At 41.3% G+C, this 13,388-nt stretch overlaps 1 protein-coding gene across 1 annotated transcript in view; it reads left to right on the forward strand.

The window, feature by feature from the left end:
- The first annotated feature begins 272 nt into the window (after nucleotides 1–272).
- The window catches only part of AKAP6 (A-kinase anchoring protein 6), a 370,843-nt gene continuing 357,727 nt past the window's right edge, over nucleotides 273–13,388 (forward strand). Inside the window, exon 1 of the mRNA XM_008157188.3 lies at nucleotides 273–596. Coding sequence (XP_008155410.2) covers nucleotides 273–596 — 324 coding nt within the window. The remainder of the gene's footprint in view (nucleotides 597–13,388) is intronic.

Consider the following 13,388-nt stretch of genomic DNA (forward strand, 5'->3'; position numbering starts at 1 on the left):
GGAGAGAATCGATGTTGGGGTAGGCAATACCACATGGTTTTGTGTTCCTATTATATGCTGGGTCTTGGGGCTACTAAGTAGAAACTTAAAACACCTCTTTCTGTTTTTGCTATGAGCTATGGTTTCTTAATTTAGAAATCTGGCTTAATTTAGAAATCCTGTTTCTTCTGTGAAGTATCATTTCTTTATTTGGCAATCTTGTCTGACTCTTGCTTTCTTCTTTCCTCTTGCCTTTCAGCTGTTTTGGAAAGAAGTAAGATTTAGACTTCTCCATGTTAACCATGAGTGTGACACTTTCCCCCCTGAGGTCACAGGACCTGGATCCCATGGCTACTGATGCTTCACCCATGGCCATCAACTTGACACCCACCGCGGAGCAGGGTGAGGGAGTAGAGGCGGTGAAGGATATGGATTCTGACCAGCAGTATGAAAAGCCACCCCCATTGCATACAGGGGCCGACTGGAAGATTGTCCTTCACTTACCTGAAATTGAGACCTGGCTCCGGATGACCTCAGAGAGAGTCCGGGACCTAACCCACTCAGTCCAGCAGGATTCAGACAGCAAGCATGTGGATGTGCATCTAGTTCAACTAAAGGTAAGGAAGGTTTCTGGGCTCAGGTCCATTCCAGACGGAAGACTGAAAAGGCTGTGGCACAGAGAGCCCGAGTTCTGTCATTCTCAGGGAGAAAACATCTCAGAAGGAAACTGGAAGAATGGGTTTGAAAACACTATCTTTGTAGATAAACATGGACAGAATTCTCTCCTGATTTTATTTCATGGGCTGAGTGTCTAGAATAAAACTGACCTTAGGGGATAATGCAGAAAAGTGGGGAGAATAAAAGTATTAAAAAAGATTTAATAAATAGACTCTCACAGGTAAAACCTCAAACTGAGCTGTGGCTATGAGTGTGTGTCTGTGATTATCTTCTTTAGAATTAATGCTACCGCTGTGGTGTACAGCGGGTCCTGGTGCAATCGGGAAGGGAAGTGCTCTCTTTTTGGGATGAGTCACTTCATCCAGGCACAATTCATCGTGCAGGGCAAAAGTTCTTTTTTCACAACTAACCTAAAGTTCAGACATTGAAAAATGGGGCTTTTAGAGGCCTTAACAAGCCTGACTGTTGATAATAATGAAATGAAGGTGCTAGTAAAGAGTGCTATAATAGAGATTTTGACTTAGGGACCCCAAAATACAGTGAATCTTGCCCTGCCATAGCCATTCCTCTATTCCAGGTCCCTGAGCAAAATGCATGTTCAGGTCAATGACTAGCAAAGCAAGGCAGGTTTATAACTAATCAGGGCACTGGACCCAGACCCCAATGTAAATTTCCAGTCAGTTACACGAGATCTTAAGGGGAATTCTTTTACCTAAGGCAGTTCATCCTAAATGATTTTGAAACCAAAGACCAGCCGGCTGGCATGACTCAGTGGTTGAGCCTTGACCTATGAACCAGGAGGCAACAGTTCAGTTCCGAGTCAGGGCACATGCCTGGGTTGTGGGCTCGATCCCCAGTGTGGGGCATGCAGGAGGCAGTGGATCAGTGATTATCTCTCATCATTGATGTTCTTCTCTCTCTCTCTCTCTCTCTCTCTCTCTCTCTCTCTCTCTCTCTCTTTCTCTCTCTCCCTCTCCCTCTCTCTCCCTTCCTCTCTGAAATCAGTAACAACATATTTAAAAGAAAAAAAAACAAAGACCAAACAGATTCTTGACTCTTAACACTCAGATGTCTTGTGCAGCCATCAGGGTGAGAGGAAAGATGCGCAGTTAAGAGAAAGCATGTTTCTCAAAGCTTAAGCAGAGCTGGCTCAGCTTTCTCAGGCTGGCCCAGGGGATTCTGGACCCCGCTGCCCCATGGAAGAGTGTCCAAGAGAGGAAAGGAGGGGTTGGGGAGAAAGAGCAAACAAAAGAGCCAGAATGCCGAGCTGACTGGGCTCTCACAGGTTCTTGAAGAAGAGACAGCACTGAAGGGTAACAGAAATGGCTGGGAACCAGCTTCAGTGGAATGCAGGCCTGGCTGGTTTCCCGCGCTGGCAGCCGGGAGGAATGTGTCTCAGCCCCTGGAACACAGCTCCTTTAGTTAAAGGAGCAGCTCTGCAGCAACGTGGGGTGGAGTGAAATGGAAGTCAGGGGCTCCGCTTCGCCCCTCTCCTCTGTTTCCTCTAATGCTACCCTTCCGTGTGGCTCCCATAAGTAAATACAGGGTTGGGTTTTTAAGACAAGTTGACTGTTGCTCTCCCAAATCTTTCAGATTTACACAGAAAAAGTGGTAAATGATAAAGGAGAATGGGGAGAAAATGGAAATCTCTTTTAAAAGACTCCACTAAAAATGCTGGGCTCCTAGAAACATTAATGTGTTGATTTACTTCATTTAATTACTTCACTAATACTGAAGTGAAAATGAAAACTTTTATTCCAAGTAGGAATGTAAAGTTTTTGTAAAATCAACCAAGGTTATGTTCAGTGTTTGAGAACTCACCTCTCAGGTGATTTGCTTATCTCTTCACTTTGGAATTACTTATCATCTTCTTGCCTCAGTAGAAAGCGTCTTACACCTGCCTCTATCCAGCTCTGGCCCACAGTATGTCTGTCTCCTCTGCTGAGAAAAAAGCCCCAGGAATGGAGGAAGTCAAGGCAATAATCGCATAGTGGTAGTTAGTGACTTAAAGGGATAAATTGAAATCATTTAATGTTAATTTAATTCTAGAGTTTCTATTAATCCTTTTTTGATGTTTATTTCATCAAGTGATTTTACAACCATCATTCTCTTATAATGTTCTCAAATATTCTGTAAGAATAGAGTACGAAGTCATCAACGCTGGTCATTGTGTTTGGTCTCCTAATCTGCTTAAAGTTTCCCCTGTATTTGTGTAATAGTTCTTTATTTAACCAAATAAGCACTGCAATGCACTTTTAAAAAAACATATTTTTATTGATTCCAGAGAGGAAGGGAGAGGGAGAGACAGACAGAAACATCAATGAGAGAGAAAAGTGATCGATCAGCTGCCTCATGCATGCCCCCTACTGGGGATCGAGCAGCAACCTGGGCCTGTGCCCTGAAGGGGAATCAAACCATGACCTTCTGGTTCGCAGGTCGATGAAGCTCCACCACTGAGCCACACCGGCGGGCATTTAAAAAGAGGAGTTAAGTACCTGTCAGTTTTTCAGATTTCCACAGTGATCCACAAGAAAAAGGGGGAATTGGGCACAGTGTTTTATATATGGGAACACAACAAAACAATCTATTGAAGCAGCTCTCAGTTGAGGTAAATGGCAAAGCAGAGGGGCAGGCCCAGCGTGGCTCCCTCTGCCTTCATGAATTTCTCAATTTACTAATTTACAATAAAATACAACTGTTACAGGGATGGAAATACCATGACTTTAAGAGTCCGTTTAGGTGCAGATAATTTCTAAATGTGTAGATTCACTGCAGTATTCTCCCATGAGCCCCACCCAACTGCCTAATTGATATTTCTGCTTGTGTCTCCAGTGAGCATCTCAAACCTGATATGCCCACCAACAAGCTCTTAATCTCCCCTCCCCCATGCCTCCCCCGCTCAGTCTTCCCAATTTCAGTAAAAGTCACCACTCTTGGCCAAGCCAAAGCACCATTCCCCACCCTATGTATATGGATATGTCTGTTAACAAGTTCTGGGTGTCCATCTCCAAAACGTGCCCTGAAGCCATGCCTTCTCCCCAGCACTACTGCTGCTGCCCCTGCCTTCTCTTCTGAGAAACCCCCCTCCCCCCAGCAAGGTCACTGCTGCTTGGGCTACTTCTAGAGCCCCTCTGCCACCCTGCAGTTCATTCTCCACACGGTAGCCAACCGATCTATTAAAGATGTAAATCAGGTCATGTTAGGCCCCTGCTTCCTATTAGCTTACAGTAAAACCCAAACTTCTTTCTGTGGCTCTGCCTCTGCCCGCTTCTCTAGCCATGTTTCCTGTTACTTTCCCATTATTCATCAAGCTCCAGGCATATTGGAAATTCCAAAGAAATGTTAGGCTTGTTCTTGCCTCAGAGCTTTTTCCTGTTCCCTCTGCCTAGGCACTCTCTTCCTCTGTCTTTGCCTGGCAGATTCTGGATCCTCATCAAACAGTCAGCCAGAGGTGCAGACAAGTTCTAACAGGTAGAGGCACACGCCTCGGAGAGGGTTAGGAGGGAGGTGGGGCCTTTGCTGTGTTTGGTGAAGAGCAAGAACAAAAAAGAGCCTACCCTTACCTACTTGTCTACCTTCCTCACATGCCCTTTCACATTGCTTGCTCTGTCTAAATCATTACAGTCTTCTCTGCCATTGTGTTGATGTATAACTTAAAAAAAATTACTTGGAAAACGCTGTTAAAAAACAAAACAAAATTCAACTGAGTAAATTTAAAGATCCATTTGCCTTTATTCAATGATTCATGAATCAAGCAGCATCCCATCTAGCAGAAAGAAAGGGAGGCTTTTATAGGCAGAAAGGGAGGAGGGACAGGGAAAGAGTGGCTTGTTTCAGGCAAGGGCATCTCATTTTAGAGGGTAAAAGGGGTCTAATCAGGTGGATTACCTCACTAGTGCTGATCAGGAAATTCCAGACTGACTGACTAAGATTACATTCCTGAGAAGCTACCACTGCAATGAGGTTAGGTCTCAGTTTGGTGACATGGGACTTAGCACAAATGACTCCATTTGGATCAGTTGTCTTTTTTTTTTTTTTAAACAATGCTTTTGGAAAATGCTTAGAGTAGAGTCAGCCTCTGGTTTTATATTAAATGTGATTTTCTCAATGTAGCTATTTCTGATACCTCTTCTTAAAACATGCATTCCCCTTTCCAGCAATTAACTAGCCCATTTTTCAGCTTATTTTGTATGATGGTTCTTATCGCTAGCTGCAGTTATCTTGTTTGCTTATTTGTGTTAGCCCCAAGGACCTCAAATGTTTAATTCTCCACTGTATCTCTGTTGCTTAAGACAGGGGCCTTGCTTGGTGTGGGCTCAGTTGGATAGATGAGTCCAAGTTTGTATGGTCAGTGCCTTCTCTCCCGTATACCGGCTTGCACCTGATGTCACATGAGGAAGGCTGCTTGGTGAGGACTGAATTAGGACAAAGGCGTTGGATGAATTAAGACCCAAGTGCTTGGGAGCATTACTGTCCATCTGGGAGTGTCTGTGGGTGGTTCAGAAGTCTTGGAGATCTTGCCTGGGGAGTCTGCCTGGGAGAATCTGTTCTTCTTTCTGTAGGGGGCTGTGCCTGGTTCTCCCCTCCGCTCTCCTCATTGCTGTGTGACTCCTTCTTTAGTAAGGGTTTCAGTCAGTAAGTGTACTCTTAGGTCTTCTAGACCCGGAGCCACTCTTTGTCTTTAAAGGTAACTTTATCTTCTTGGTCATTGTGCTGATCTTAAAATTTATTTATCAGAGACTGCTCTTATCAACCTTATTTCCAGGTTCTTAGGGGAAGTTTTATTGTAACCCCCAGGATGAACTACAAACCACTATTATAATATTCCCAGGTTAGGGGAGGAGAGGAGTGATTGTTCTAGAGAGTGAATAAAAACATCTAACCTTAAGATTAAAATACGGAAACAATGCAATATATTATACTATGTCATTTTTTCCATTTTTTAAAACTGAAAATGTAATCCACATATTTTGCTTATGCTTCCAGATATTCTTTAGTAAGAAGTATGAGAAGCCAGCTGAACCGTTTTTAGAAACTCTGCCTCTCCCCCTCCCTGTCCTCCTTCGGATTCAGACACTGTGCTATGCAGGAAAGTCAGACCAGGACCCTTGAAAGATTTTGACTTTAACTGAGACTTCTGATCTGGATGAATGTATTTAGGTTTTAAATAAGCAAATTAGGCACCTCTGCTTACTGATTAACAGTCTTCTTGGAGAAAATATTATTTGTATCCTAGAAACATGATAGCAAGAAAGAGGTGATGCTTAGGCTAGTTAGCATAAGCTAGATGATGTGGCTGGATGGCAAAGAGAAGTGAGTTAGCTGGAATCAGCTCCCCAAACAATCCCCTTTAGATACATTTTATTCTCAGCTACCTCCAGGTGAAATTTGTGTCGCTTCTTTGATTTTGGCCTGATTCTCAAAATTAGAAGCCCGTGGCTCACATGGGGTCTGGATGGTTTGCTGGAAAAAGGCTTGAATTCTCTCCACAGCTGGGGTTGGCACTTCAGAGGTGCCTGCCGGACTGAAGATGGTGGAAGTCTTGGGATGGTGGAGCTCTTGGGAGAGGATTCATCCTCACCATGAGGCGAGGAGTCTGCCCCTGCTCAGGAGGGAGGAGAGGGCGTGGTGGTTTGTGGTAAAGTGTGTTCCCAGCCTGGAGCCCATCCTGAGCAGCCACCCCCAGGGCAGCGTGGGAATGCAGTGAGGGCAGAGGGCTGTGGGTGTGACTGGGAGGACCTGTCTCAGCTGACTCTCCACCTGGGCTTCTCCCTCCCCTTGTTCAGCGGGTGTAGGGGAGAGTGTACTCTGCCTCCCACTGTCGCAGTGTTATAGCTGAGCTCTGCCCGAGGTGGCAGAGATGCTACCAAAGCCACAGCTGTGGAGCCCAGGTCTGCTGGCTGTGACGGCGAGCAAGTCAAGGTTGATTCTTGGGCACATCTACAATGCCCTAGGGGTCTCGGGAATTCTTGATAAAGGGAATTCTGAGTGGAACTAAACTCCTAATATCAGTAGTTTGGGAAGTGGAGAATTCTGAGCCTGAAACATTCAGTATATACCATCTTTGAGTGGTTTCTTAGCTTAGCATCTTAAGCTAAGTAAGCACCAGTTTAAGCTTGATGATAAAATATCTTTGTTTTGGGGGAAGTATAAATATTTTTCTTTCTACCCTTTAGACCAGTGGTTCTCAACCTTTCTAATGCCGTGACCCTTTAATACAGTTCCTCATGTTGTGGTGACCCCCAACCATAAAATTATTTTCGTTGCTACTTCATAACTGTAATTTTGCTACTGTTAATGAATCGTAATGTAAATATCTGTGTTTTCCGATGGTCTTAGGCTCTACAGCAGCGGTTCTCAACCTGTGGGTCGCCTAAGACCATAGAAAAACACAGATATTTACATTATGATTCATAACAGTAGCAAAATTACAGTTATGAAGTAGCAACGAAAATAATTTTATGGTTGGGGGTCACCACAACATGAGGAACTGTATTAAAGGGTTGCGGCATTAGAAAGGTTGAGAACCACTGCTTTAGACTGTTATTTGTCAAGAAGCACATCTCAACCAATTAGTAAGTTGTGAAATCAATTTAGTGAATTAAAGAGCTAAAGCAATGAAATAGAATTACATGAAGTAAAGATAAATACTGCTTTGTGAAACGTCATTGTGTAAAATTTATGCCTTTCTCTGAGTCAAGGCCAGAATACAGAATAGTTTGATAGTTACTGCTTTAGACCACTCTCAACTTTCCTCAATATTTTTGATATGTACTTAAACTTTGGAAAATATTATGGAAGTAAATGTAGTCTGGTGCAAATATTTCAGCATCATTGCTTTTTGTTTATTTCATCACAAGTAGGAATGTGAGGGTTTTGAAGAGGGGATGTGAATGAAATCTGGGGTCCTTTTGAGTAGAGGTATTAATAGCTACCCTAAACTGGGGAGAGAATTTGTGTTATTTTTTCTGTCTCTTCATTATTTGCTGCTACTTTGTCTACTCTCCCCCCTCAAAATTTTACATCTCAAAAGAGGGAAAACATGATATAATTAAAGTGAAATGGTACTGATGTGTGAATTACTAGTACCCCAACATGGAAGTGGGTAGAGCAAGAGATGAACAACTTGAATGAAGAAATGTTAACAAATCAATTGATTTCTAGATAGGTTATGCATATACCGACAGTTGTAGTACTCATCTTTGGCTAAACAGTAAAATCTCCTGGGAAGCTTTAAAAAACCCATTTTCCAGGCCATGTTCCAGACTAGCTACATCAGAATGTGGGCTTGGATCTAGGCAGCAGGACTTTTAAAGACTCCTCACGTGATTCCAATGCAGTTAGAGCTGACAACCCCTGGAGGGAGGTGTTTTTGAGCAGAGGGCTTTTGGATACATCTTGCCTGTTCCATGCATTCTCCCTTATCTCCAAAAAGACAGCCATGGATTTCTTTATTTAGGAGTAAAGACTCCTCCATGACTCTGAACTCTTCAGTTTTTTAAGTGGCCTCATAAAGTCAGTAAAAACAATGGGAGGGAGGAAGATAAGTCCATGCCAGTCACTAAATCATACATTTTAATGTACTATCTTATGTTATTCTCTTAAAATGTTTTATATACAAAAGAAAAACCAAATCCAGATAGAGTAAATGTTTCTGTCGCACTTCATTCTCACAACGTTTTGAACTGGAAATTATTTTACAGAGGGGTCCAGGCACAGGGCTGCCTACCTGTAGTTGTTGTATACGAGTAGCACCTCTTGAGGTTGTACAGTGCACCACCTGCACAGCTTTCTAAGGCCGCCTTGTCCAGGCAGGGAGAGAGCCTGAGAGAGTGTGCTTGGAGAATGAAAGACAGATGGCCTCTTTCCCTGGAGCCGAGGAATGATGAATGACATATATCATTGAGCTTAGTGGAGACATTTTGAAGGACCATAAATACTTTGAATGCCTCAGAGGAGTCTGGGCTTGATCCAGTGATCATAAAGACATCTGCAAACAAAGAAATACATGGTAAAGACCCGTGTCTTGGGATGAGTTTGCGGGCATGTGCACGTGATCTGGGAAAGGGAGAGAGTGAGACAGTAATGAGGATGGATGTTCAATAAATGGAATGGAGTGTCTGGGCTTGGGTGGTGGATGTGGGAAGAAAGGAAAAGTCCATCAGACCAAGGAACTGATGCAACCCCAGAGAGGCAGCAGGGAAGTCAGAGCCCAATGGTTCTCTGTGGCCTAATTTGCTGTCATCAGGCTCCAGCTGAGCTGATATGTCTATTGTCACTTGGTGTGAGAGATGAGGGCTGTATTTTTTTTTTAATAAATGTGAATAGAATAAAAAGGAACAGAATAGAAATTGCTCCTGTGCTCATTTTAGCAGCGTGGCTTTTCGGTGTAAGCTGCTTCTGTTGTTCTGTGACACCTTAATGCACAAATTTTCCTCATTATTTGAATGAGGCAAATATGCCAAATACATCACTAAATGGAAAGGAACATGTGAGATGAACATGGAAAGTAATCTGCTCCTTTCCCGAAGAAGAGGGAAGGGGGAGCGGGTCTGCTGGAGAATCTGTTCACACAGAGGGACACTGGCCTTAGGAGGCAAATTATGAAGGAAGTCTTCAGTGTTCCTTGCAGTTTTCCCTCTTTCCAGAAACCTGATTTCCATCAAAAGACCTGATAAAGTAGTTCAGAAAATAGTTGTAACAATGGCTGTAGCTCCAACTTTTGCCTCTGCTGGGAATGAATGTTATCACACTGATCATCTCTGTAATTGAGGGAGTCATGCGTTAGTAACAAGATGGGGAGAGAGGCCTGCAAATAACTGCATAGAAAGCTGCCTCCTTTATGCATAGGTATATACCCCATCCTGGAAATCTCTGTAATTGTGGGAGTCAGGCATTAGTAACAAGATGGGGAGAGAGTCCTTCAAATAACCACGTAAAAAGATACTTCCTTTATGCGTAGGTCTATGCCCCATCCTGGAAATAACTAGGAGTGAAATGTTGTTTTAAAAAACATTTTAACTCAGTGTTTACCTCCCTTAGCTTCCAGCTGCCCGCCCAGATAAAGTCTAAATGCCTGGGCACAGCCTATAATTACCTTCACAATCTGGGCCCAGCTGGCTTATTGTTTCTTCTGACATTTCCTTTCCTGTACCTCTAAATAGCAGGCCCTTTCAGAAATCCATCCCTTAGAACATGGTTTCCCTCTCCCTGGGAAATCACCTCACTCCTTGCCCCAAACTTCTCTCTTGGAAAATTGCTACACATCCCTGAATCATAGCAAAGTGAAACCACCTTTAAGACCAATCTGATCAATCCTCCTATGGGTTCTCCCTTTACTGTAGCATGGTGGTGGACACAGCGTGTAATCTGAGTTATTATTACTCTAGCTATTAGGAGGAATCTTGTTTCTTTTCTATTCCATAACTGTGTATCTCTATTGATCCATTTGTATGATTTCAAAATCAGGACAGAAGAAAACAAGCAGCATACAAAACATTTCCTCTCATTATTTTGTTGAACAAATGCAAGCCTATATACCTAGACCTGTGAATAATTAGTAGGTTTTCCTTAAGTAAAGTTAGTTCCCACACTTCTGCTGGAAATCTGAGGGCATGCATTTTTTCACTTTGTTTGACCTTTGACAGGACATCCTGGATACTTTGCACTTTAGAGATATGACTTGGGTGGATCCTCACCTCAAAACTCTGCAATTTCAAAAATAATGCACTAATGAACATTCAGAGGTAAATCATATTGATAATGAAAACTTGATGTCATGAAAGAATTGTTATTGCAAGGAGATATATTCAAAGATGATGAAGTATTTTATTTATTTGAGTTTTATGTACTAAATTTTATAGACAAATGTAGGATTTGTATAAGAGGATATATAGATAACTCATTATTGTTGCAAAAACTATTTATTAAACACCCATGTGGACTTGATGATTTGCTGGGTTCTATTTAAATGTGTTGTTTACTCTAGTAGTTCTCCCTAGAGTTTTTTGGATTCTGGTCTTGTACATTGAGTAATGAGTTCGATAAATCAAAATTAATCTAAACTCTGCATGGATTAGTACAGTAGCTACATTATTTTTTGTGCTTATGATGACATACTTTCCATTTTTTTCTTTTCTGTTTATGATCTATATGTAACTCTTCTTAATTAGTTATAAACCTGAGGTATCTGTTTTTAAAATATTTCTTTTTAAACTTTCATAAATAAAGTTTTAGATGCTTTAAAAATTGTTGGGATTAGCTTTTCCTACAATCTATAAGCAATTATTTTTTCTGTCACAGGATCAGAAATAAGAATAATTATTTCATGACTGTTTAATGTGGTTATCCTAAAATTCAGTACATCCTTTAAAATGCAGCTCCATAAATGTGTTGCAGGTTTCCAGAACAAATTTATTAGAGCTCACAGCACAAGGCTTTCTAAAGAATATGCACTTATTTAATAGAATTTTATGGTCTCTGCTTTTATTTTAAAAAGCAAATGTAGTATATTGTATTCCTCATCAAAAATTAGGTTCTTTTGTTTATTTTATTTTGGTCTTTTATTGATATTTTTGTATACTTATTAGTCAAAGATAATAAACAAAAATCTTATCCAAATTGAAGCTATTTAAGAAGATGATATTTTCCTTACATCATAACCCCAGCTAGACATTACAGCACAAATCCTAGACTCACTGCTCTTCTCGTCCACATCTAACGTAAACCAAGGCTCAGCACACAGCTCCTCTCTCTGCTGCAGAGCCATCCTGGATGCTCTTCCCCACATTCTGAGATAGCACCCACTCTCCTGACCCATAATTTAGCACCAGTGTTTGCTATCTTGCATTCTTCTTTGCTTTTTCATATGTTGTTTTCTAATGTCCTCAAAGAAGTCTAAAAGCTTTTTAAGGGAAACTTTCCCCACTTCTTTTTTATAAAACATTTTTGGTCAACTGATTGACTGAATCCTCACATTGCCATTTTTTACTTTTCCTTCTACTCTAAGGGCATTAGCATGCCAGGGAAACCATAACTTCCCAAGGATATTTCAGTGAAATAATAAAATGTATTTACAAGCATTTTTAAATTAATATAATTGTTCACAGAAGTTTGGTGTTAGGGCTTGGCCAAAACAAGCAGAATTTTGCTGGAATTAACTCAGAGCAAAATTTGACATTTTCCTAATAAGAACGAGGTGATGAGTAACCTTCATTAAGTTCCTTTTAAGACAACAGACTCCAGTTAATATAACCCAAAGTTTGGGCCAAATTAAATCTCTACGTTCTATGAACTTTTTAAAATCACTTCAATTCTTCTAAATTGTTAGTGTAACACATTTTTATGTTTGAGGGAAGTGCAATTATGAATCCAATCCCATCTTGGACTACTTGGCGGCTTCATATCAATTTACATCCATTCTATGCCCAGGTGAGAGCTGGTATGGAAATGTGTTCACCCATGACATTCTAACAGCTTCTCTGGTAGGAGTCTTGATTTTAAAGGTTAAAACAGGTACACCAATATATTTAAATAAGTCATAAATCCGTCCATGCACACTGCCTTTTCTGTAGTAGGAGAGCATCAGGGGAAGAACCAGAAATGAAATACACTCACATTTTGATTAATGATGCTTGGTCCTCTTACAAGGGAGGAAAAACATCTATAAATCAGACGAAGCTGAGCTTTTCCTCTGTAGTTGGATAACAACAGTACCTCAGTGGCAGCTTCTCTTTGTTCTTAACTGCTTGGAATAGGATCAAAATCCGGTGTCCAAGTTCTGTCGTTAACCTTATGATGTGGCAACACCTCCCTTTTCTGGGTCTCAGCTTCCTCATTTGTAAAAGGAGGGACCTATGGGGCTCCTTCCAGCCCTAACATTTTGTGAAGATAACCAGGCACACCCTAACCAAACTGTAAATTCTGCCAAGTATGTGGCTCTTTCTGCAGCTGGAAGAGGACCCTTCCTTCCTCTTAAAGCTCCTCAAGTCTGTTACTCTGCTAATAATAATACTAACCAGCTACCTAGTATTTATGCTTGCTTTCCTCTGAGTGGTTCGCATGCATTATCTCGGTTAATCTATACCTAGACATCTGCTGAGGGACTTGAGTCATGGAGAGGTTACGATTATGGGCACATAGCTAGAAAGTGGTGGAGCTAGGAGAAAAAACTAGGTCTTTCTAATCCTCAAATCTGTGCTAACCTTTTTTAGATTAGACATTCTCTGAGAATATGATGAAAACTGTAAACCATCTTCTCCAGGTACTGTACACACATGCCCATGATATTTTGCATACTGTTTCAAGAGACCCTTTGAAATCCATTCTCTGAGATTCCAAGTTAACTCTTGTAGTATACCCTCTATTATACTGCTGTTTCAGGTGTTTTTTTCTGATTTCAAAATGGGAAAATTCTAAGAGAGAGAGAGAGAGAGAGAGAGAGAGAGAGAGAGAGAGAGAGAGAGAGATTGGAAATGCATACCTTATTCCACAGTCTTATGTTTATTAGAAAATAGTTACCTGGATTCTAGTTTGTATTTGGTTTCTTCATATTCATGAATGTCAGAGGTTTTGGGGAGCCGCCCAGTCCCAGGTAGATGGTGGGATTGCAGGAGAGATCTTCACCTTGAAAAATTAACTTTCCAGTCTGCTCTTTAATACTGGAATTTGTCTCTCCTCCACAAGGGTTTTCTTTCTTTAATCCTACCTAATAATAGACAAATATGCAAATT

The sequence above is a fragment of the Eptesicus fuscus genome, chromosome 5 (assembly GCF_027574615.1).
Source record: "Eptesicus fuscus isolate TK198812 chromosome 5, DD_ASM_mEF_20220401, whole genome shotgun sequence".
Classification (NCBI taxonomy): domain Eukaryota; kingdom Metazoa; phylum Chordata; class Mammalia; order Chiroptera; family Vespertilionidae; genus Eptesicus; species Eptesicus fuscus.